Raw genomic sequence first — 26,467 nt, 5'->3', positions numbered from 1 at the left:
ATATCAGTTCAACTGCAGCCCGAGCAGGGGTTGGGGGCAGACATCTGGTCTGACTGCCGGCCCACCCAACAACAAAAGCCTCACAGGGGGCAGCAAAAAGAGACAGCCCTGGACTTCAGTTACTCCACCCTCAACAGTCAAGTGGGGGCAGATACCTGGTCGGACTGGAGGCCCCACCTCCAAAGAAAGCCCTGTTGGGCCAGCACAAGGAGAGCACCGTGCAGTACGGTGTGACAGCAGCCCCACAAATAGGCTAAGAGGAGGCATCTGGTCTGGCCCAAGGCAGCCAAGACTGGCCCCTTACAGCAAAGGGACCAAACCCTGCCCACACAGGCAGAGGGCCACTGCAGGTGCCTGGAAGGCAAGCATGGTTTGAGCACAACAGTGGGACACACACAACATAGGAGACACCTGACGTGCCGGGTTCTGGTGAACGGGGGACCCTGTACAGTGTCTCCAACAGAGCAGCACAGGATGCCTTCACGAGACCACTATTTTCAAAATGAGAAGACATACCTGACTCTCCTGCCAAATGAAAACAGATACAGAGAGTGAGACACAGTGAGACGAGGAATATGTCCCAAATGAAAAAACAGTATAAATTCACAGCAAAAGAGCTTAATGAAATGGAGATGAGCCATATGCCTGCTAAGGAATACAGAGCAGTGATCGTAAAGATACTCACTGGCCTTGAAAAAGGAATGGAGGACTCAGACTCTCAGAAAAGAAATAGACAATAAAAAATGAACCGGCCAGAGATGAAGAACTCAATAACTGAAATTAGAAATTAGAAAGTGTCTGCAAGGACGTCCGCTCAGCGCACAGCAGCAGGGCAGGTGAGGCCGTGGCCGCAAAGCCCACTGCCCGGCTGTAAATCCCAGCTCCTCTCTGCAAGCTCGGGCCTCAGTTTCCTTAGGTGGAAAAAAGGAATGAGAGTCCCACACACAGCGGGGCCGTGGGGGTGAAGGACTAGCCAGGACGCGAGGCCCAGTGGGGAGCCTGGCCGTGCAAATGCAGACATTTGCCGGGTACCTCCTTCCCAGGACCTGCTGCTGCTCAGCCTGAGAGGGGACAGCCTCGTGCTGCAGACGCCACCTGCACCAGGGGCCCGGGGCCAGCTCTGCTGCACGGCGACCACTGCTGCTGACACCCTGGCCTCGGCCCAGCGCCAGCCTTGCACGTCTCTCTCCGGGCAGTGGTTCAGGTAGAGCACACACCGGGAGGCCGAGGCGTGGGCAGCAGGCGGAGACGAAAAGTGGAAGGACACGGGGTGGGAGGCCACTGGGACAGCAGGAGGGCCATCCCCAGACACGTGGTCCTCATCTGTCCCCACCACGGCCTCAGTGGACGTGTGGTCCAGGGGCCAGGGGCACAGAGCAGAGGGGCTTAGGTCGGGCCCCCGACATCACCCATGGGGCCTCTCATGGGTCACCACTCGCTCTCTTCCCCGTGGAATTACTTCCAATGAAGGATGAACAATGTCACCATTCAGACACTAAATGAACACGTACCGAATGCCTTCTCTGTGCCAGGCTCTGCTCTGGGCGTAAGTGAGCCTTTTTTTCCCCATCATAAACTCATCCCATGTTTAACGAAGGCTTTTGTCCTCAGTGAACGACACGAGAGATAAAGTTTTACATCAGCTATAAACTACCCAGGAAAAACACCAAAAGTTCATCAGAGAAACAAAGGCCAGTGGCCTTGCTGGTATGAAGTGAGGCTCTCAGGCTCTGGAATTGGGCCGTAGGTCACACGAGCCACATAAGCGTTAAAACGGTGCCTGGTACAGAGCAAATGGCCACCTTCAAACACTTCCATCTATGGTTTTATATTTTGCACCGCGAAGTCTTGCACATCTTCCGTTTCAATTTTCATTAGGTTCTTTGTAAGTTGCTGGGGATCTTCCTGTTTTAGTTTAGGGAACATTATTTACTGGGGAAAATTTTTAAAGAAAATAGTAAGATTACCAGGAAACCACAGAAATAGTCAACGGGATTGAAAACGTCCTTAAATTTTAACATTTTAAAATCTACTGTACCTACCACATTTTCAGTCATTGTCATGTCTGTTGACATGTATGCACAGAATTTTTGTTTAAGTTATATTGAGCCATTATGCTCAACCCTCATTATTTCCAATAATCTAGAGATTTCTCTGGAGTCTCTAGGTAGATGACATCCTGCAAATCTCCCTTCTCAACACCGTCTGTGTCCATCGCTGACACAGGCTCCTGTCCCAGAATGAACCAGAGAGGGCCGCTTCTCTACTTTTGAAAACGTACAGAATCAGACACTAATTGCTTGAAGGTTGGTGTCACACCTGAGCCTGCGGTATTTTTGTGGAAAGGTTTCTAGCTACTGCTTCCTCTTAGTGCTCATAGGACTACTCGAGGTTTCCATTTCTTCTGAAGCTTTTATATTAGGAATGTGTCCATTTAATTAAGTTTTCAACTTTACTGCCATGTGGCTATTCACACTATTCTTTTTCCCTCTGATGTATCTGTAGTAACATGTCCCATTTTTAATTCCTTGTGTCATTTACTTCTTTTTTTCATCATTCTGACTGCAGGCTTTTCTATGTTATCAATATCTTCCAAAAATAATTTTGATCTTTCTTGATCTTCTAAACTTTATCATCCTCATTTCTATTTCATTTTTTTAAATTACCAGGTTTTTATTTTTAGGACAAATTAAGGTTTATAGAAAATTGAGTGGGAAGTGCAGCGTGCTCCTCATTACATCCCCACCACACACTCTTCTCCCCATACTGACATGTTACCTTAGTGTAGTTCCACTGATGAGGCAATGCTGGTACAGAATTAAGTGAAGTCCACAGCTCCCACTGGAGCTCAGTCTTGGTGCTGTACATCCTACAGGTTCTCACATACGCATAATGACATGTACATATGATCACAGTGTCCTATTGAATAGATTCACTGCCCTAAAAATCGCTTGCTTCACCTATTCATGCTTCCCTTCCCCTGAGCACCTGGCAACTGCTCATCATTTTTATCAACTCCATATTTCTATCTTTTCCAGAACATCATGTGTTTGGGGTCATACGGTATGGAGACTCGTCAAATTGGATTCTTAAACTTTGTCATATGGATTTAAAATTCCTTCCTGTTTTTTAACACTTGATAGTTAATTTCTTTTTAGCACTAAATAGTATTCCATGCTTGGATGATCACAATATGTCTACCCATTCATTAAAGGATGCCTTAGTGCTTCTAAGTTTTGGCAATTATGAATAAAACTAGTATACACATTCATGTGCAAATTTTTGTACAAATACATTATTTCCAGTTCATGTGGGTGAATATCAAAGAACACACTGCTGGATCACATGGTACAAGTAGGTTTTATTTTGTAAGAAACTCCCAAACTGTCTTCCTAAATGGCTGCACCAGTCTGCATCTCCACCAGAGTGACGGATGGTTCCTGTAGCTCTACATCCTCGCCTGTATTTGATGTCGTCAGAGTCCTGGATTTTTGCTAATAATTTATAAATATAATTTATAATAATAGTTATTATTATTGACATGATGTTTAACATCTCCTCCTCATGTATTTGCCATCTGAATACCTTCTTTGGTTAAGGTGTCAGTTCAGATCTTTTGCTCACTTCTTAATGGGTTAATTCCTTACTCTGGTCTTTGGAGGTTTTTTTAATATCCTGGATACTAGTTTTTTTATTTTTTTAAAAATCAGAACTGTGTTTTGCAAAGATTTTTCTTCTGGTCTGTGCTTTACCCTTTTCATTCTGCCTTTTAAAAGCAGAGCAGAAATTTCTAATTTTAATGAAGCTAAGCTTATCAATATTTTTTCTTTCATAGAGTATGCTTTTTGTACCTAAAAAGTCATCATCAAACCCAAGATCACCTGTATTTTCACCTATGTTATCTTCTGGGAATTTTACAGTTTTGGGGTTACATTTGGGTCTATGATACATTTTTTGAAAGATTTTATTTGGAAAATGAGCAAGAGAAGAGAGGAACAGAGGGACAAGCAGACACTGCACTGAGCACAGAGCCGGCTTGAAATCAAGAGTTGGATGCTTAACTGACTGAGCCACCAGGTCTATGATGCATTTGAGTTAATTTTTGTGAAAGGTTTAAGATCTGTGTCTACATTGTTATTCCAGTGCTATATGTTGAAAGAACTATCATTTCTCCACTAAATTGCCTTTGCTGATCAAATATTGACTATATTTGTGTGGGTCTATTTCTGGGCTGTCTACTATGATACATTGATCCATATTATTTCATCAACATCTGTCTATATCACCACTGACTTTATAAGTAAGTCTTGAAGTTGAATAGTATCAGTCCTCAACTTTGTTCTTTACTGTGTTAGCTAGCTCTCTGGGGTCTTCACCTTTCCACATATACTTTACAACTGACTTGATATCCACAAAATGATTTGCTGGAATTTTGGCTGGGATTGTGTTCAATCTGTAGATCAAATTGTGAAGAACTGACATCTTGACAATATGGAGTCTTATCCGTGTACATGCAAACTCCATTTATTTAGTTCTTATGGCTTATCACTTTTATCATTTTCCTCATATAGGGTTTATAGATTTTTTTTTTTTTAGTTCAAAGTATTTCATTTTGGTGGTGCTGATGTAAATGACATTGCATTTTGAATTTTGAATTCCAATTGTTTGTTGCTGGAATATAATAAAGTGATGTTTTTGTATGTTAACCTTCTATCCTGCAACTTTGTTATAATCATGCATTCCAGATTTTTTTATTCTTGGGATTTTCTACATAGACAATCACATCATCTGTGAATAGAGTTTTAATTCATCCTTATCAATATATATAACTTCTGATTTCCTTTTATTGTCCTATCGCATTAGCTAGGATTTCCAGTGCAATGTGAAAAAGGATCTGGTAAGAGGGGTCTTTGTTGCCTTGCTCCTCATTTTGGTGGTTTATCATTTGGTTTCTCATCACTAAATATGGTAAGTTTTTTTTAGATGTTCTTAATCAAATTGAGGAAGTTCTCCTATATTCCCAATTTGTTGACACTTTAATAATGAATGGGTGTTAGATTTTGTCAAATGCTTTTTCTGTTACCTATTGATAGTGTCATAGGAGTTGTCATCTTTAGTTTCCTGATGTGATGAATTATGTTAACTGATTCTTGAATGTTAAACCAGCCTTGCATACCTGGAATAAATTTCACTTGGTCATGGTATACAATTTTTATACAATATTGCATTTGATTTACTATATTGTTGAGGAATTTTTAAAATCTATGTTCATGAGAGATAGTAGCCTATAGTTTTCCCAAATGTGATGCTTTTGTCTAGTTTTACTATCAGGTTAACACTGGTCTCAAACAATGCACTCTCTCTTCCTTTTATCTCCAGGAACAGAATATAGAGAGAAGCATAATGTCCACTTTAAATGTTTGGTAGAATTCACTAGCAGCCCATCTGGGCCTGGTGCTTTGTTTTGGAAAGTTATTACTGATTCATTTTTTTTTGAAAAGACATAGCCTTACTCAGATTGTCTACTTCTTCTGGTGTGACTGTTGACAGGTTGTGTGTTTCAAGGCCTGGGTCCACTTCATCTACATAATCAAATTTGTGGACACAGTGCTGTTTGCAATATTCCTTTATTGTCCTTTTATGGTCTACAGGATAAGTAGTGAAGGTCAGGTTTTCATTTCTGGTATTAGGATTTTTATCTTCTCTCTCTTTTTTAATTAACCTGGTCAGAAATTTATCACTTCTATTGATCTTTTCAAAGAGCCAGTTTTTGGCACCTTTGACTTTCTGATTTCTTCTTTTCAATTTCATTTTTTTTTTTTTGCTTAAGTTATATTATTTTTCTTCTTTGTATTTACTCTGCTCTTTTCCTAAGGTTGAAGCTTACAGATTTTAGATCTTCTCTTCTAACACTGGATTCTGCATATTTGCTTGTAAGCATTAATTTGCCACATTTCACAAATATTGATCACTGGTATTTTCTCCTTTTAGTTCAAAATATTTTATAAATTTCTCAGGCTTCTTTGATCCATGTGTTATTCAGAAGCATGCTGTCTATTCTCCAAGTGTGTGTGACTTCTCCAGTCATCGGTCATGGATTTTTACGTTAATTCCACTGTGGCTGAGAGCATATTTTTATTCCTATTCCTTTCAGTTTAAGAGTGTTTTATGGCCCAGAACGTAGTCTATTTTGGAGACTGTACTGTGTGAGCCTGGGGATGTGTTTTCTGCTGTTATGGCATCAAATACCTTATGCCATCAATTAAATCTTCATTTCAACCATATCCTTAACTGATTTGCTACCTACTGAATCTGTCCATCACTGATAGACAGATGCTGAAATGCCACTGTAACTGTGGATTTGTCTATTTAGGTCTGTAGATTTATTGTCTTATCTCGGGTATTGTGATATTTTGTTAGGCAAGTGCACATTAAGAATTATGTCTTTCTAAAAGAATCAACCCCTTTATCATATATAATCCCTGGTAATTTTTCTTGCTCTTGAGTCTGCTCCATAAAAAATTAATGTAGCTACTCTAGCTTTTTAAAAAATGAGTGTTAGCATGGTATATTTTTCTCCATCACTTCACCTTTAATCTGTGTCTCTCAAGACAATAGACTACAGTGGCTTGTGTTTTTGGTCCACTCTGATAGTGTAACCAGTGCATTTACATCAGTAACAGTTTAAGTGATTTGTATGTTTCGATTACTATTTAACATGTTAGTTATCTATTGATTGCACTTGTTCTTTGTCTTCCACTTTTTTCTGCATATTCTAGTTTAAATTGAGTATTGAATCTTTTTCTCTCTCTTTACTCCTCATATCAATTATACTTCATTTTTTACTTTTACAAGTGGTTGTCCAGCACTTTTTACAAGTAGCATTCCAGCACTTCAAGGGTGGTACAGATGCTTCATAACAAAGCATACTCAATTCCTATCTCCTGCCTTCAATTACACTCCTGCCATTCATTTCACTAATGCATATGCTATAATCACTCAAAACATTGTTCCTATTATGACTCTGAACAAACTTTAATTTCTAAGAGCAATTACGAATGATAAAAACAACAGATTTTCTTTTGTCTTTGTGTAATCCTTCTCTAACATTCCAGCTTTCTTTACGTAGATCTGAATTTCTGACGCCACTGCCTTCAGTCCACCAATGAACCCATTTGTTATTTGTTATGGTGTCTCGGTTTCCAGCACTGCCTTTACATTTTTTCTAGGACACCTACCTCCCCCACTGAGATCACCCACCCCCGTTTTGGCACAGTGATTTTTCCCAATGACTTCAGTTCACTGATGGATCAAAGAAGGGTGGCTGGTTTTCCATTTCTTTCTTGTTGTGAGGATCCATGTGACAAAGTCCATGCATCTACTGCATGCTGGCATGAAGCCAAGATGATCTCCTCTACTCTGTTTTACTCTTTCTCATTTCTCCCTCCTGCAGACTTACTCAATTTTCCTTTTCCAACTTCCTAAATTTAATCTTTATTTCTTCAGTTTGCAGAATCACTTACTATCTACTGTAAATATTTTAGGCTATCAATTTATTTTATTTTATTTATTTATTCATGAGAAACACAGAGAAGCAGAGACACAGGCAGAGGGAGAAGCAGGCTCCACACAGGAAGCCCGATGTGGGACTCAGTTTCGGGACCCCAGGATCATGCCCCGAGCCAAAGGCAGACATCCAACTGCTGAGCCACCCAGGCGTCCCTAGGCTATCCATTTCTAAGTACCACCTCGGTGCACATCACAAATTTTGTCTATTTTTTCACCTGAAAAAGCCTCTGAATGTGTCCCTGTTTTCAGCCAGCAACCCACCCCAATCCAACTAATCTATCCCACACTACCTGCTATACACAGACATTTTCAACATGCAAATCTGATCTCATTTTCTGTTTAAATGACTAGGCACAGATACCAAGATTGAGTTCATTTTCGTTAGTTTTAAACAAATAGGACTTTATAGTCTATCTTCAAATGCATCTTCCATCTTCCTTCCAAGTCTCCCACAGCCTTGGTTTTAGAGAGCTCAGTGGGATAAAACTTTCTGCCATAGCAACTTTGCACACCTGCATTGCCCACCATTTGTCTTAAATGTGGCTAGAGAAGCAAAAAACCAGAATTTTAAATTTAATTTAAATTTAAAAGGCCCCATGTGTGTACTGGGCTACCACAATGGACACTGCAGCTACAGATAAACCTGTCCTTCACTGGAAATATTCAGCTGAGTAGGCAGTCTGATTTAGTGCATTCTTCTCTTACTCTACTGTAACAAAATAGGTTATTTCTGATTTATACTAAACAATGAAAAAGATTTAGTTCATAGTTAATCAGATTGCAGAGTCAGGAAGCATATTAAAATCAGTGAATTTGGGATCCCTGGGTGGCGCAGCGGTTTGGCTCCTGCCTTTGGCCCAGGGCACGATCCTGGAGACCCGGGATCGAATCCCACGTCGGGCTCCCGGTGCATGGAGCCTGCTTCTCCCTCTGCCTATGTCTCTGCCTCTCTCTCTCTCTCTCTCTCTCTCTGTGTGACTATCATAAATAAACTGAAACTTTTAAAAAAAATAAAAAATAAAAAAATAAAAAAATAAAATCAGTGAATTTAAATTGACTGGAGAAAGAGAAACCTTCTCAATGTAGGAAATTAAACTTTAATGTCAAGGAAAAACTGACTATAGGGTAAATACACTGGTTGGAAGCAAACACAGTATCTTCCGTATTTGTGTCTCACCTACAATAAATAGCAAATGCTCGGTTCACAAAACTGCACGTGTGTTGAATGGATATCAGGCTACCAGCCCCTACAGCCAGCAAGTGAACACTGCCACACATCGGACTCTAAACTGTCATCAGCACAAAACCACCCTGAGGGGTGGGCTCGCATGTAGAAGTTTGTAGTGATCTCCTTTCCACTTTTAAAGAACAACTTCATTTTTATAAGTCACAAGGAGTGGCTCTTGAATGACCCAAAAGGACACTTTAAACTGTTAAAAATTCATGAAAACATTAAAAAGCTTTTGTTTATAGGACTAATGCCTTGATATTTACTGTATGAGAAGGAAACTGAGAAACTTTGAGATGCAAGACTTCTCAATCATTGTCTGCACAGTCAGAACGCAGTATCACCATATCCAGCAGCCCTGAAAAAATCCATGTACGTTCCTGAGAAGGTGAGTGTGGACAAAACAAATCAGGTGTCAGTGTCATTCCAGAAGTAGTTTGACCTCACAGACATCCGTGGAGGGTCTCGGGGTCCCCCTGGGTCCCTGGAGCCTGTCTGGTCTGCTGTCCAGGAAGGAGCCTGGGCTCCATGCCATTCGGCCTGAAGTGCGCGCCGGGCCCTGGGGAGGACAGCCGCTCTAGCCCGTGACACATACAGAACGGAGAGGTGCTTTCTAAAGCTATTTGTCAGTTCACAAAGAGAAAAACCAGCAGTTTTAAGCTTATCAGGAAACCGTATGCTGCATGTTTATTTGAACGTTCTTCCTTATAGTTGGTCCTGGTGTGAATAGAAACAACACAAATCCCAAAGTGTTCTTTCCTAGGGCTTCTGGTTGGGGAGAAGGGGGTATTAAAAAACAGCTAGAATTCCTTTAACTTCTAATTTAGACTTATCAAGTAAAAGTAATAAAGTACCCAATACAGAGTTTGGTATTTTCTAGGTACTTAGGAAATGCCTCTTCATTAATTCACTTTCCAAATCAAATTTTAGTTTCCAAATAAAGTTATTTAAAAAGAGGAGAGGTACACACTATTATAAAGAATTCTAGTAGTTCATTACAATGTAAGGCCATGGGTTTGAAAATGAAATGGAAAAGTATAGCCAAGAGAGATTAAATTTGAGGCTATATGGTTGGCTGAATTGATTGTTAATTAGGGCAATTATCTAAGAGATAATAGAATTACTTCTTGGTTGATATAATTTGGTCAGTGAAGCATCCAAAGTACTTCTACTACAAGCTGAGTGGTCTAAGAATTCCAGAAAGCAAAATCTCCTGAGGGCCACAAAACTTTTTGAGTATCTTAAGTCTTCCATGCTGGCTCAGGAAAACACAAACCAGAAAATCCTGACACCTGGACACTAGCAATCAGCCACAATAAGCTCTTCAGACTTCATTCCACATTTTTAAAAAGAATTTGTGAACATACAGTGAAAGTGCAACTCACAATACATTACTGAAATATCTAAATTATGAAAACTCAGGATTAGCTTATTTTAACAAGAGGAAATAGCAGAGAATAAGGTGGTGAGACCATCAGATGAGCCTAACAATGACCCCCAGGTCCTCATTAGCTCTCTTTCTGGGTGGCCGCCACAAGACACAGGAGAGGCACCCATGTTGGTTCAAGAAAATGAGAGCCCCACTGAGCTTCAAAAGCACATGCAAAGGGCCTCTGGATAGGTTTCTCCACGTAAATCAAGCAGTCATTATTTATTCAAGGTGAGAGGAGTATGAATTTTTAGAAATTAAAACAGTCTGTATACAGTAACATTTACACAGTATTCTCTACACAGTAAGTGAAGGTGCAGGGCCATTTCCAACAGCGCTACCCTACGATGGAAACCTCAATCCTCTAGTGCAGAACCAGAGACGATCACCTGTGCAGCCACACAGCCTCTGCATGCATGAGTCAGCACACATCCCCGCACTCATATACCCCCACGCTGACTCACCCTCAAGGTCCTGTTGCTATTACCTTTCAACAGATGTCATCTCACTGACACACTCATCTTCTAAATGTGCATCAATCTCAGGGTCTTTCTAATTCCTCTGTGTGTAATTCATATGCCATAACCCTACCCAAGTCCCCCCTAAATCCTAAACGTCCTAAAATCTTCGAGTGGTACCCTGTCATCTTCAGGATAAAGCCTAAGTTCCCAAGCACAGCACACAACAGACCTTAAAATCTGGCCCATCCTAATTTCTTGCTTTTTCCCAACTGTGCTAGGCTTCTTCACCTTCTTTCCTTCCAAAAATATTAACTAGGAGCTATTTTAGGTGCTTGTCATCCATGAATGAACAAAAAACGATCCTTGTCTTTGTGAGCCTCATGTTCCCATGGTAGACTGGCAGGCAGAGAGGTAGAGACTGATAGGCAGATGCACAGACAATGACAGGTAGGCAGGCAGGAGGACGGATGACTGACAGTGTCAGAGGCGATGACTGCGATGGACACACGCGCATCAGGAGGGGAGGGCAGGGATTGTGTGAGGTGACACCGTGTCATACCGCTTTAACTGGGTGGTCAGAGAAGGCTCACAACAACAATAACCCTTGAGCAGAGACCTGATGGAAAGGTAACAAGCAGTGTGTGTATCCAAGGGAAGAACATTCTAGGCAGCAGGAGCAGAGAGCGTAAAGGCCCTATAGCAATTAGGTGCTTGACAAACATCCAGGAAGCCAGCATGGCTACAGAAAGGAGATGAAAGACAAGACCATGGCGTGATGGGAAGCCAGATCACGGACGTGGCAGATGCGAACTGTACTCTGAGAGCAGTAGAAACTACTGGAACACGGAGAAGAGGAGTGTCACCAGCAAGCCCATGTCTGGGTCGCTGCTCTGGCTCTTCCTATGGACCATGAGCTCCTTCACCCAAAGCAGGCAGAGCTCCGGACTCACCCCCACGTCTGGGATTCTAACTGGAAAGGACAGACACAAAGTGTAGCAGGCGTCCCACATCCGCCACCTCATGAGGATGCTACGTGACATGAACAGAGACCGTGAAGTAGGGCTCCAGGTGCGCTGGACCAAGACAGGTGCGGTTCTCTTCGAAGAGGGCGGTGCTCCTTCACCACCACACTCCACCCTCATCCCTCCCACATCTACGCCTCCACCGTTTCCTACTTTGTCACTTCTCAGACTTCTATTGGAAAAGAAAGCGGTGAGGCAACCAGCTCCTGGCCTGTGTCCTAAAACAGCCGGGAGGACTTGGAGAATAGCCTTAGCCAAGGCCAGGAAACATCGGGTTTATCAGCCCCATCCCTCGTCATTAGGAAAGAGCGGTCACGCAGGAAACAGACTGGGCCGGGTCTTAATTCCCATCTAAATCTTAAAAAAATTTAACACAGAATGTCTGAGCTTAGAATGAGGCATGTGTTTCAATCTCCTGTGTGGTAAGAAGTCAGCCAATAGAGGCAGACAGAGCTAGATCTGCACTGTATTCTGCTGGTACCTGCCATGTCACCATTAACCACCACACACTCCCTGCCCTTGCAGCTCCTCATCTATAAAATGGAAAAAAGAACACCTGACTAGTTTCTGTGAGAACTGAAGATAGTGATGATAATAAGTGTGTGTCCACATGTATTTGCACATCTACATGTGTGGGTCGGTATCCACATGTGTATCTCCACGTGCACGACTACCTACGTGTGTCTGTGTTCTGTGTCTGCATGTCTACACACGTCTACGTATCTAGGTCTCCATGTGTAACTTTATGTATCCACAGGTGTGTCTATGTGTGTACTTACACGTCTCTGGGCCAACATGTCTGCCTCTGTTTGTACTTACGTGTGTGTCTGTGTGTCCACATATGTGTCTCCTGTGTGGGGGCTGTGTATACATCGATACGTGTATACGTGTGTGTCTGTGTACCTGTCTACACTGTGACTGTGTGTGCATGTATGTCTACTACATGTGACTTTGTATGTATCCATCTGCATGTCAGCACCCGTGTGTCTACTATATGTGTCTATACTACTTGTCTCTAAGCACATGTGTCTACTGTATGTGTGACTACATACATTCACATGCGTGTCTATGCTTATGTCAACTGTATGTGTGACTAGGTGCGTACATACATAAAACACTAACATGGTGGTGCCAAGACAAGTGAGGGAACTGAAGCATTTCATGGTAAGGTGACAGCACATGTGCGCGTGCCTCCACCCAGCTAACCATCTGAGAGGCGCCTCAGACACCCGAACGGGGGTGGGCTCCTGACACGTGCTGGGAGTTCAATCACCTCTGGAAACAGAAGGTGTAGCTGAGAACAAGCTCCTGCCTCACTCCATCCCCACCGACCCCACATTGAAGCATCTGAGGGGGTGGAGGGCAGAGCGCTGGGCCTTCACTGCCTTTCGAGCCCACTCTTACTCCAGGACGATGACCCTGATGTCATAGGGCCCGCCCTGCCCCTTCCCACCTCCTCGGCCGGAGGCCAGCCAGGAAATGAGGCAAACGGCTCCTTGCAGGAAAGGGTGGGGGATGGGGCTCGTCACCCCCACTAGTGGAAGGAGCCATGAAAGAGAACCAAGGGCCTGGCTGACCCCCAGCTCTGCTGTGAACTGCCTGGGCCACCTCATCACACAGCCCCGGCTTCCTCCTCTGCAACATGAAGGAGCAGCAAGTACCGCACCTGTTTGTTGTAAAAACCAAGTGAGATAGTACCTGTGAAAGCGCTCTGCAAAACCTGAAGTGAAATACCAGGGTTATCTCTTGTCATTGTCAGCAATCCACGTCCACCCAGAACTGAGGTCCCAGCAACAACACTTACTGAGAATTTTCCTTAGCAACTGTAGTTAGGGAAGCAGGAAAAAAGCAGTTTTAATGCAGGTGCTGGGGGGGAAAAAATCTCTCAGAATAACTAAAATATTAATCACCATACAAATTTTCTGATGAAAGAAATTATTGGAACAAAATTAACGAAAGAAATTTAAGCCAGCCAAACCCAGGAGACGGCCGCAACACAAGAGAATCACCAAGACAGCATTCTCGTACAAAGCACCATAAAACACAAAGGGAAAAGAGAACATAGGAAAGTTTAAAGATTTTCTTTTTTTGAAAACTACTTGAGAAACAGAAATCCTGGAGTTAAAAGAGAAGGAAAGAAAATTATATCAGTAACCAGGATGATGCAAAGTAAAACCAAATTGCTAGATAGTAACACCTAAAAAAAAGCAAAACTGGGCTCATGAGAGTAACCACTGTTCACAGTTATGAAATTTTATTTTTATTTTTATTTTTTTTTAAATTTTTATTTATTTATGATAGTCACAGAGAGAGAGAGAGAGAGAGAGAGAGAGAGAGAGGGAGAGAGGCAGAGACACAGGCAGAGGGAGAAGCAGGCTCCATGCACCGGGAGCCCGACGTGGGATTCGATCCCGGGTCTCCAGGATCGCGCCCTGGGCCAAAGGCAGGCGCTAAACCGCTGCGCCACCCAGGGATCCCGGTTATAAAATTTTAAAGAGTGGACATTATCTTTAAAAACATGAAAAGAGTTACTGCTTACTGAGTTTGGACGTGTCCCCTGGGGGTATATTTGTTCAGGAGACAGGAGGTCATCACCTGTGATCCCACAACCAACCAAAGGACATTCAGATGCACCCCGTCCTGCCTCTTGCCCACAGCTGCTGCACACACACACCCGCCACCCGTATCACCATCACTGACTAGGGGACTTGGCCTTACCTGACCGATAGCGCTCATCTCGTGACCCTGAGGACCTTCGGCGGTGATAGCGAGTGGAAGAAGCAGGAGTGACGGGAGCCCGGCGCTCGGGAGGCAACGCTTGGTCCACCCCTGGGTTGAGGGAAACAGCAGAGTAAGGTAAGGCTTTACTTGGCGGCCAGAGCTAACACACTTGGTTGAGGCATCTGGGGGGACCGGGCCCTGAGTCCCTGCACACCTGCTGCAGCACACGAGGAGCTGGAGCACATGAGGGCTCGGGCTGGGCCAGGGGACATCACGGACACCGACGGCGAAGGGAGAAGCATTCCGGGCAGGGGAAGACTCACGCCCCGACACTACAGCCGTTAGAGACACCAGCACAGGCTGCCTAACATCACCATCAGGGAGAACACGGATGACAAAAATGGAGCGCAAACAACCAAGTCACAATGTCCTTCACACGATAAACTAGAGGAAGAGTCACATTAATTCTCGAGGGAATTTAAAATTCTGTTGATCATTAAAGGAACCTTGACATTTAATCCCGTTGGATATCTTAACAATACAATTCAGGGAACCAGGACTGAGCATAAATTGTTCATCTTTGTTCACTCGAAATTTCTAATTCTGAAATCTTACTCCCTCTGATGTTAAAAAACTGAAAAGTTTTTAGTTCGAAAAGGCTTTGACGAATTACTGGACAGGATAAGACGGTCAGATAAAAATGATTTGATGGGTAGTTGTCAAAAGCTGACCTAAATCTGGCGATCATGATAGCTATTGCACCGCGGATCTGGAGCAGCAAGAGCACAGTGTCGATAAAACTAAGCTCGTGCAGAAGGAGAGGGATTCCGAGCCCCGGGCATCAGGCAGTGACTGCTGTGCCCTCAGAACAGGGCCAGCAACACATGGAGGAGAGAGCAGGCCGGCGCTGTTTTAACAAACCCGTCAGTCCCTGGTTTCCTGTGATGGCTCCGTGAGGGTTAACTGTACCAGGGACCCAGTGTTTGTCTCGTGCTAGTGATTTCTGCACCTCAATTCTTTTTTTTTTTTTTTTTTTTTTTAAGTAGGCTGCACGCCCAACATGAGGCTCAAACCCATGACCTGGAGATCAACAGTCATGGCTCTACTGATGGAGCCGGCCAGGCGCCCTGGCCTGTTTGTGGTCCATGATGGGTGAGGTTAACTGACTGCAGGTTAACTGCATTTGGCGAACTGCACTAGAATCATGTGGAAGATAACTGGGCCGCAGTCACTTGGCGAGCTCCTGTGCGCGCTCCACTGACACGCCATCAGACGTCTTGATGATGCAGCCGTTCAGCTGCCTAACCCGGTCCAGTGACAGTCTGCAAACGATCTCTTAACAACAACAACAAAAACCTACTATGCCTCTATTTTCATTGAACAGACACACGGAACTGATGAACTCAAGGAGCGCTATGACGTCATGATGAAGAGTGGTGGCCCCTTGGCATTTATGTTCCTGTTTATAAACATGAGCTGACGATCCCCCAGTTGCCGTCTTCAGACAACACACGACCATTGGGATCCAGAGTCGCTAGTGTGCCGTGAATTCCCTCTGCTTAGACTTGATTATTCCCTAGTTAACATCAATCGGTATCTTCCGATTCCATCACGTGGTTTTCAGTGGACCTCTTGCTCTTTCCTTCAGAACATTCCACCAGAAAGGAACACCCCGTCCAACACTTCCTCCCCCGTGAGCAATCCCCGACGATCTGGGGACAGCCTTTCAGCTCGGTGTCTTCTTCCCTCAAGACCCTCCTGGTGGGTAGCCCCTGCCCTAATCTGGGCTGGCTGGTCCACACCAGCCGCGTACCCTCCACAGAGGTCCCTTCCTCCCAGGACTTGATTTTGCCTACACGTCTAAGCAAAATCATGTGTGAATTTGAAATCTTGAAAATGTGTGAATACGTGTATTTGAAAGTTACGTGCGTTCGTTGCTCCTCACGTCCGTTGCTGAGAAGTTAAACATCATCCTGATGGTACATTACTCAGGAAAAATCTGTTCATAATTGTTTCTTTTCTCGTCTGTGAACTTTGGCGGTTTCCTCCTTACTTCCACTGAAGGAGCTACAAGCCGGTGTCTCCCTCCCTCGCGGGGTCCTCGCCCGACCCACCCCCGCAGGTCTACCCGAGCGCAGCCGTCCTTCCCGCACAGACCTCTGGCCACCTGTCCTGTGACCCCGAGAAGCGTCCATCACGTGGGGCCGGAGCTCTTCTTGCTCATCTCGCCATCCAGGGCGTCTGCTGGGATCCAGGGTCTGGCTGCAGGACCGCCTAGAACCCCAAGTCCAGGAACTCTCAGGCCTGCTGCTCCAGAGAACGAACATCTCCGAGGAGTGAGACAGGGTCTCCTGCTTCCTAGACGCCGAGCCTGCCGGCCCCCGCCATGACGCCCGTGAAAGCAGCGCCGCCTGCGACGCTGGGCACCCCTGTCATCGACCCCGCAGATCACAGGACGAGTCCCCGCGGCTGCCACTCTCTGGTCCCACAGGTTACGCTTCATCTGCTCACAGACGCGTCACACAGTTCCGGGAAGAGTGAAGCGTGCACCCCCACGCGCCAAGGTCAGACCCGCCTGCTGCACACGCAAAGCGCCCGAGCTCCGTCAACCTGGGCCCACAGCCCGCCCCTGGGCCATCCGTGGAACCCCACCCACCGAGGCCGGGAACACAGCAGACAGCAGCTTTCAGAGAAACGAGCTGATGGAACAAGAGAACAGCTCCAACAGCTCACCAGCCACTGGGCATCTCGAGAACCCACCACGTCAGCGAGCACGTTTCCGCCGTTCATCTCCCGTCACCGTGACCGGAACCTGAAGCAGCCTAAAGAACATTCTGATGAGAAAAAGCCACCAAACGTGCAGCAACTGCAGGTTAGAGTTTCCACCTCGTCAGCACAGGGGACCCACGGAAGTGACTGAGGGCCTTCCCGCCGCCCAAGGTGGCGCAAGTATGCAACTCGCCCCCGGAACGCACCGACAGCCACGCTCGCACCCCAGGCAAAACCTGCTCTGGGGAAAGCTGTGGGCCCCAGAGACCACGTGGGGAGGTGAGGGTCTCGGGGGACAGGGTCACCCCCAGACACACCGCAGACCCCAACTCGGTGGGTCACCGAGGGATGAGCACCCACACCTGGCATGCGCGAGCCTGTGCCCAGCCCACACAGTGGTCGCTCGCCAGGAGCCCTCGAATGTTCGCGGGAGCCGCCCCTCCCCCCCAAGACGGGTGCCCTGGGCTCAGGGACAGGCTGGGGGCAGAGGGCGGCTCCCCGCATCCTGGTGTAGCCAACACCCAGCAACCTTCAAGCCCTCCAGTGCCCGTGGTCTCAGAGCCGGACGCACGCCCACCAGTGACCTGCCCAGGCCAGGCCGCCTGGACCAGACCAGCTGCCAGATGTCTGACAGCGATGTGTGCCCCGGATTCCAACCTGGGGCTGCCTGTCACTGGTCGGCTCATAGGGTCCACGGGGGAGCCCTGCCCACGGGCGGGGGCGGGGGGGTATGCTCGCGGCAGGTGCAGGGTCCCGTGAGGCCCCCAACGTGCCAGGTCACACGGCCCAGCAGGACTGTCCACTCGAGAACCGCGAAGGGACTGGGGAGGAAGGCAGCCAGGCAGGCAGATGGTCATGCGCCCCTCCCCAGGTCCCCCTCCCTGCCCCTGCCCCCCTACCCAGCCACCACCAGTCACCCACACCCAGTTCAGGAAGGACAACCCTGACCCAGTTCTGTAACCTCCACGATCCACCACTTCCAGACCAGATCCCGGAACCCAAACTGTCCTCACAGGAACCGAGGGATGCGGCCACACAGGCCCTGTAGCTCAGACACACCACGGGCTTCAGGCCACGACACCTGCATTGTAGACGACACCTGGTCACTCAGGACGTCCAATGTTCCAGGAAACACTCAGATGGCAAAGGAAATACACGAAAAAGTCTTGGTTTTTGACAAACTTTCATAAGAAGCCACGAAGGGTTTGTGGAAGACGACCTGAGTAAAGATGCACATGGGATCCAAGTCTTACCCTGAGCCCGTGTGGACCAGAAAAATCCCTCGGCAGCGACATCAGCTCCCGCTGGAGGTGGGTGACCTCCCTGGGCCTGGCTGGAACCCACGCCTCTCTGGTCCTGCCCTCAGTGGACTCCAGCACCAGCCGCTCTGCCCAGGCGGATCCTGCTCCAGGACCTGGAGCCGTTTCCGGATCGTCCGCCGCTCTTGTGGCGATTACAGCCTCACAGTAGCACTTACGTCTGCAGCGCAGTCGAGCCTCGGCCAGGAATCGGCAGCACCGTCGCTGCGCGTGCAGTAAGGGACTCTCCACACTGGCCCAGCGTCGGCTCCATGGGGTGGGGTGAGGTCACCTGCCCGACCGCAGAGCCTTCGGTCTCTGCCTCTGGCAGCAGAAGTCCTTGCTGGAACCCAGTACGGATGTGCCGACCGCAGTCCTGTGTCTGCATTCCAGGTGGATTAGGGACTCACTCTGTGGACATGCGTAGAAGACCCTGCCGGCAGGGCGCCTTCGCGCTCCCAGCACTCGGTGTTGGCTCAACAGGTGGAAGCAGCTCGGGAGCCGGCGCCCGCGGTCAGGAGCAGGGCTTCTGCGTGCCTCAGGCCCCCACACAACATCGCGCTCCCGCCTCCACTCACACTCCGGGTGCCAGCATGGACACAGGGGAGGAGGAGCCCAGCCGGTGAAACACCAGGATGCACAACGGGGACTCCGTGTGACCAAGCCCTCGGCTGCGAGAAGACACATTTGTTCAGCAGCGAGAGCAGCGAATTATGGGCCAGGATGGCGACCGTGGCGGCGTCGCCTGGACACAGTTCCCCTCCAGCTGAGGGGGGCTCAGGTCCCACAGCGAGTCGATCTGGACGCGATTCATACTGAGGCACAGGTAGGGCCGTGCACAGCGGCCAGTGTGGCCCAGGAGGCCCCCGCACCCCCGCCCTGACCCTGGCACACGGCAGCCTGGCTATGGCTGCGTCCTCCGACACGAGAACGTCTGTCTTCCTAGACACCAAAAGCGCATGATTCACAAGCTCTGAAGTCAGCTCCTTGCGGGAGATGCCCTCACAGGCCTGGAAACCCAGCAGGAGTGTGGGCCCTGGGCATTAGGCGGCTGTGCTGAACCACCCGCCCCGGAAACGTGACGTCAGGACAGCGTGTCCGCAGTCAGAGCACCAGACACGGGGCTGCTGGGCTGAAATCCAGGATCAAGGATCGTAACACATGATCCAGCCGATGAGGATATGCCGAGGCCCCGAATCGCACTGTCCCTTAACCTCCCGGGTACGGAAACAGCGGGAACCGTTTACTCTTTAAAAGCATCCAGATCAGAAATGAAGACAAAGCCGTGCTCAGAGGAGGTGCCTGCAGCGCGACGGTCCGTCTGCTGGGACGTCGGGGGACTGCACAGGGCTGAGCAGCATGCGGGCACCCGCCTCATCGCCCACGGGAGCTGTGGCCAGGAGGACACGGGGCGGTGTCAGAGGCCTACACTTCCTGCCACACGCATGGGAGAGCATCCTCCTCCCCGGGTTGGGTGGGGGTGGAACCGTCGAAGACGTGACTGTGTGATTATTCCAGTATCATGGTGAAGCGAGGGACCAGGGGGCCCGTGCGGACTCTGGGGTTGTTGCAGCAGCGACCCCTGAGCTGGGCTCTGAGCAGTGGTCGGGTGTGGGGGCAGAACACACAGGCCCTGCAGCCGGGAGCCTGCGTCACCCGGGAGCGGACAGTGGCCCTTGGACGCCGTCGTGGCCAATGCTCTGCACAGGGCTATCTGCGTCCCTCAGGAGCAGCAAGGCCCCTCATCCTCCAACAGATCCCACGGCCAACTCCCGGGGAGCAGGAGAAAGCCGGTTCCCTTGCCCTCCGGGCCCATGGCTGGAATTCACGGAGATCTCTGCAACTACGCAGTCACGGGAAGTCCCTGAGCACAGAGCCACGGCCTTGAAGGAAAAGCCAGGGACACGGCGCAGATGAGATTTCCAGAAAGGACTCACCCGAGACACGAGCACCGGGTCACAGGAAGTAGAGTCTGGCTGATTCGTGTGTGACAAGAGAGGACGACCCCGCTCGGCGAAGGAAGTGCCGGTATTTGTGGTCACGCTGGAGTTCCACTGCATCCCATCCACGGCCTTTCGCCGCAGAGACACAGTCAGGGAAGCCGACTGTGCTGTTCAGGGAAGCCCAGAGATGCGGGCCGACAATGGGGTCGGCTTTCTGTTTTTTGAGCTTTATCGGGTTTGGAGACGAATGGGACATTACAGACACAGGGCTGGTCCCCGACAGGTATATCTCAACTAGTATTTTCTCCTCGAAGATGACTCTCTGGACGGGTTTTCTGACCCCTTCTTTCCTTTTAGCTTCCGACTCACTTCTTGTCATCTAGATTTAGGGAAGCTCTCAGCATCGTGCTCCCCAAAGACGTCGTGTCCTCCGGGGTGCCGGAGTCCCAGCAGGGGCTCAGACCTTCCCGGGGACAGACTCGCAGTCCCCACTGTGGCCCAGCGCTCATGCGCCCGCACAAGCCACACTAAATCGGAACCGTCAGTCCCGAACGCAGAATACTGTCTAGAAGTATTAGTTTTCTCTGACAAAAACCACTTAAAAAAAAAAAAAAAATGGCTCACACAACACAAATGCCCTGATAGGAGCACATCTGGCAGGATAAGGCGACCGGCTATATGTGAGTGCCTGTCGTGAGCCCCCATCCCAGAGTCTCAGACGGGGCACACAGGGGACAAACACTCAGACTCGGAACCCCGGCTCCCCGGGCCGCATCCCCAAGCTCTACAGAGTGAACAGACTCACGTGGGCAACTCCTCAGAAATAAAGACTCGCAGCAGAGCCTGAGCTCCTGGACCTGGAGCCACGGGGGCGCCTGCCTTCCCCTCCCGAGGGGCACACAGGCCCCTGGAGCCGCGTCCCCACGTCTGCACCGGCCACGCCAGGCTTCCGTGGGCCGGGAAGTGCACCCCCCGCCAGCGCCCGAGCCCACCACCCTGCGTCCACCTACTGCTCCCGGTCAGCTGGCGGCCGGCCCGCAGGAGAGCCCCGGCAGCCGCCGCCTCCAGACCCCGAGGCCAGCGCAACATCAAACGTCTCTCTTTACTTCTTCGGGATTTTCAAATAATGGTTTTTGTTTGAGATAAAAACATGAAGTTACCCTAAAGCTGACAAATGCTCATTTTCTTATCCTACCGGGAGATGCATGGAGCTCACGCCTGGGGGCTTCTTACACGGAGAACGAGGCCGACGGAGGCGATCGAGCGTCGGACGGCTCGATCTACCCATTCTTCTGTTCGCCAACCGCACGGCGCCCTCTGGGAAGAGGATGGCTCGCTCCCGTGGAGCTCAGGCCCAGGGGCCGGCAGAGGCCACACACAGGAGAGCGGAGGGCCAAGCATTTCAACAGGAACGTCACCATCGGGGTCGTAACACGCGTACCGCACGTTCAGAGGAAAGGCTCGGAGGGCCCAGGGGCTGCGACCTAGAGGCGGCCTGGGAGTCTGGAGCCCCCGTCCCTGCCCGACCCCACATCCCCGGCGCCAGCACAGGGCTGCGGGAGGACTGGCGGACGTGCGCCCACATGGGGTGCCCGCGGCGGCGGCAGCGGCGGCAGGTGGACGGTCTGCCCCGCGAGGCCCCGCCGGGGGTCTCTCTCAGGGGAGTGCGCTCACCGAAGCGAAAGTAAAACAGCGGCCGGTTCCCCGCGGTGCTGGCCGCCCGCTCTCTGACCGCGGCGTCTCGGATGTCGCACACCCCGATGTTGCCGGAGTGCAGCGCTCGTCCCGGGGCTCCTTCACTGTGCTGCAGTCTACACCGGACCACGGCAGCTCCGTTCGCTGCTGTAACAAGTTGAAAAAAACTAATTAATGCAAACTTTAGTTTTTTTTAGATTTGTTACAGCACTGAGCAGAGCTGCCGACCCCATGCAGAATGGCACGAAGAACACCAAAGGGCTACGCAACACGGTCAACCACGTTCTCCGCGCCGCCGCGGCTCAAGAACGTCTCCCGGGAGCGCGCAGACCTGCCTCTGTCTCACACATCAGGATCCTACCGGGACCGGAGCCTCCAGTCTGCCCAGCGGCCCTTCCCTGAGACGCAGAGTGCCTCCCGCCACAGGAAGGGCAAGGCCGGGCCACGGAGACCACCGTCGGCTCAGCGGTCCTGCTAGAGGACGGTCGGGGCATCTGGCCGCACCTGCCCTGAAAGCCCTCCACGCGTGGCTGTCACCAGCCAAACACCTGACTCAGCTGCAGTTCCCTGAATACAGCAGCTGGCAGGGATACCCGGCCGCCCGCTGCGTCAGGCCAGCGCCGCAGGTCCACCTTCATGGAACTTCCTTAAACATCAGCTAAGACACGTACACAGAACCAGAACAGAGCTGCAAACGACAGGACCTCCGCACAGAGCCGGCTCCCTGGAGGGTGCGCTGCAGGAAACGCCGCGGCCGAGCTAGCGGCCCCTCTGGCTGTGTCACAGGCTGGAGGGCGGAGGGGCAGACAGGGTCACGTCTCTACCAGGAGTGCCCGAGCCGACATGTTTCAACGTGGCAACCACGGAGCTGAGGAAGGGGGCCGTCCTGCTCCTCTGCGGACCGGGGTCAGGTGCACAGCAGTCCCAACACCCAGCAGGTTAACGTCACCCCCGGCTGACCTGCGCTTCAACCAGGGCTGAGGTGCTCGAACCCCACCCTGGCAGCACGTGCTTCCTCCCACAGATGGCAGACGCTCGAAGGACACACTGTGCACTGCAGGGAAGAACCCACCGCATTCTGGGACCACATTTCAGTCCCACACGGGGTCCCATACGGTGTCTACATTCTACGTCTGCCCCCCTGTGACATGCACAAAAACCTGTGGCCAACTGGATCTGTCACCATCGGCAAGAATGTTCAACCCGCTAAACCAGAGTCATGTTTGCATCCTAAGTGCTCTCGTGGTTTTGGTTTGCAGTAAGCATTGCAGGGTGATCAACACGTTCTTGCCTTCTATGGACGAAATACGTATCGACTTTGTCAGGCAGTCACAGAAGAGTCCCATGTGCCTCCCGTACCCACACTGCCACCCCACGGCGGAGCTGGACATGGCCAGCGTCACACTAGGACCGTGACCTTTGCACGCGCTGGGCACCACAAAGGACTCGCACTCCCCGGTGTCTCTTGCACATCATACTTCACTCCTAAGATTAGACGCTCTATGTACCGTACGTACTCGGAGGCTGGGGCAGGTAGGCTCCGATCAGCTTCGACCTCTTCTTTTCATATCCTTTCTGGGTGATGTCGCCTGTAAGAGAAGGAAGGAGACATTCAGAATGGCCTCAGTGTCATCGGGTCACTCATCAGACCCTAAGATGCTGCGAGTTACGCCTGTGTCTTCTGTTGGCCTTTTAATCATGATTTAGAGAAGAAAGCACCTTGTCATTCACCTTGCCCCCAACCCCTGCCCTCAAATAGCCATTTAAGCCCCATAAAAACCTTCATGCTTGTCTCAGCCCCTCCCTGCAAGGTCTTGGCACTCACAGGACGTGGAATCAGAGCCCGGATGTTCTTCACACCACCAAGTAGAAACCCCCCAACTCTGCACGGCTCTGTTAGGCCAACCGACAAGGGACTGTGCAGGCATCGGCGCTGGGGACGGCCACCCAAAGCACTCAAGTTTTAATAAAAATACAGCAAGTTGGTGAATTTGCTTTTTCTAATGACATATGCTCACTAAATTATAGCAAACCATAAAGCACCCCGAGTGTTTGATGACTGACCTGACCAACCCACAGCTCCCCCACGCAGTCGTGGGCACACCATGAAGTGCACACCTAGTTCTAAATAGCAGAAGTCTACAGAGAACGCATCCCACCATCAACCAGTGAGCATTTCCGAGGCTAACGGCACACTGGGGGGCCGCTGTCCGGTGTACCTGCACCATGGCCGTGCCCACGTTCAATCGACACCAAGGCTGCTCATCTGCTTTTTGGAAATGCTCCAACTCCCCCCTCATTTTATTTATTTTTAAATATTTTATTTATTGATGTGACAGAGGGTGAGCGAGCACACACGTAAGCAGGGGGAGTGGCAGAGGCAGAGGGAGAAGCAGACTCCCCATAGAGCAGGGAGCCGACACGGGGCTCAACCCCAGGACCCTGAGGTCATGACCTGAGTCCAAGACAGATGCTTCACCCACTAAGCCCCCCGGGTGCCCCTCAAATCCCACATTTTAAAAGGATGCCTAAAATCTCACAACCAAAAACCCCATACGCATCTACACACTGTGGAGCGAGCAGGGAATTAGAGCACGTTCACGGGTCACGCCTTCTGACCTCTGCCCCCGACCACTGCCCCTCTTGTAACATCAAAGACGAGAAAACAACGTTACACCTGTGAGGAGCCAGCCTGAAACCAGAGGAAACCGCTGGGCGCCTGGAAGCCGTGGGTCACGGGGGGGGGGGGGGGGGGGGGGGGGGGGGCCGGGGCGGTGGGGGGTCAGAGGCGGGCGGGCCCCCAGCCCCGCTCACAGACGAGTCTCTGCTCTTCCTGGACGGGGCAGGAGGACCCAAGCCGCCCCCGCCCCGGGACCAGAGAGCAGCAGGCGCCGCGTCCCTGGGGGCACGACGAGGCGGCGGTTCCCAGTGCCCTCCGGCTCCCTGGTCTGCTCCGGCCGGTGTGGGGCCAGCGCGGGGCCGGGGGGCCTGGGCTGGCGGCAGCCCTCGGGCTGAGTCCCGCCTGGGGAGCCGGCCTTCCCCCTGCGCGCTGCACCCAGAAGGCGGCTGACGTTCAGAGGCAAGGACGGGGAGCACGGCCGCGCCCCGGATGACCCCGGACGAAGCTCCGTGTTCCGGCCTCACCTCGCCATCGAGACGTTCGGCCGCAGGAAGACTAGCCCTTTCCCGGGAGGATGAGGACTCTCCGCCACCTCGGAAGATCTGTACAGGGATGTGCGCGGGGATCTGTGTGGGGACGCATCCTCGGGGGCGCCTGACCCCGCGCACGAAGGGCTGACGGCGGGACGCATCCATGCCCCTGAGCGGGTGACTCGCATGAGCCCCGCTACAGTCCTGCTCAGGAGCAGCAGCTCTTAGGATTTCCGGAGACCCCGCTTGCTAACAGCTCTCACAACCTGCCGAGTGGGAGGACGCGCTTTTCATGGAGTAACTTCACATGACTCGGGGCCAGCTAAGTCCCGCTCTGGTGGGCAGGCCGGCTGGCAGACCGCCTTCCCAGTGCGTCCTGTGCTCCGCCCCGCGCCCCAACCCAGACCGCTGGCTCCTCGCCCCAAATGCCTCCAGTCCTCACGACGACGGACTTCACACGAAAGAAACTAGCAAACAGTCCCTGTGTCTCTTCCCTGGGGCCCCAGATCTAAGCAGAACACACACTCGGGACGCGTCTCAAACTACTCCCCCTCGAAGCTGCACCTGAATGGTCCACCCCGCCACCTGCTCCAGACGCGCGCCCCGACAGCCCGGCCCGGCCTGGGGCTCCAGCTGCACACACATCGCACCAGCCACATGGGGCCATCCTCACGACGTCCTGGAGGGCCGCTTACCGTTTGGCACACACACGAGCGGCCCACCCTCAATCCCAGGGTGTGAGCCTACGTGGATGGCGTCTGTCTGCCTGTCCCCACGCCTGCCCAGGGGGACTGCCGGGGGCCATCTGGGGCAGGGTGGACAGAGACCCCCAGACCCCCATGATTAAAGCACTGGAGGCCACAGCTGGAGTGCGTGTCCCACAAGGATCCAGGGTCTGGGGTGAGGGCAGGGCCACTTGGGCTCCCCGAGCACCACAGCTGGCAGGGGACGGACTGTGGACGGACTTTACTGTCCATGGAGGAAGTCCTGTTGCTCTTAACTCCGCAACTCCTGTAGCCTCTGGTGGACGACAGTCCATGGGTCACCACCTCTGCAAATGTTCGCGAGCAACTTTCTAGCCGGAGGCGTCTCACGTCCTGCCCGTGGGGCTGACACAGCCTGTGAGGGTTTGGAGGCTGACAGGGTAACGGGGGAAGAGTGAGAGAGGAGTGCGTGGATGGC

At 50.5% G+C, this 26,467-nt stretch overlaps 1 protein-coding gene across 5 annotated transcripts in view; it reads right to left on the bottom strand.

Annotated features, from left to right (window-relative positions):
* The window catches only part of DIP2C (disco interacting protein 2 homolog C), a 252,589-nt gene that overhangs the window by 137,387 nt on the left and 88,735 nt on the right, over nucleotides 1-26,467 (bottom strand). For 3 of the 5 annotated variants that reach the window (XR_013379581.1, XM_077897377.1, XM_077897374.1), the window contains exons 2-4: nucleotides 23,653-23,724; nucleotides 22,115-22,282; nucleotides 14,428-14,538 (exon numbers count right to left, since the gene is read on the bottom strand). Coding sequence is in view for 4 of the 5 variants with exons in the window: in XM_077897377.1 (XP_077753503.1) it covers nucleotides 14,428-14,538; nucleotides 22,115-22,282; nucleotides 23,653-23,724 (351 nt within the window). In the remaining variant the exon portion in view is untranslated. The remainder of the gene's footprint in view (nucleotides 1-14,427; nucleotides 14,539-22,114; nucleotides 22,283-23,652; nucleotides 23,725-26,467) is intronic. The other 2 variants (XM_077897375.1, XM_077897376.1) reach the window with 2 other exon arrangements.

Source organism: Canis aureus, chromosome 5, assembly GCF_053574225.1.
Source record: "Canis aureus isolate CA01 chromosome 5, VMU_Caureus_v.1.0, whole genome shotgun sequence".
Taxonomy (NCBI): domain Eukaryota; kingdom Metazoa; phylum Chordata; class Mammalia; order Carnivora; family Canidae; genus Canis; species Canis aureus.
This window is presented reverse-complemented; position numbering and strand designations above follow the sequence as displayed.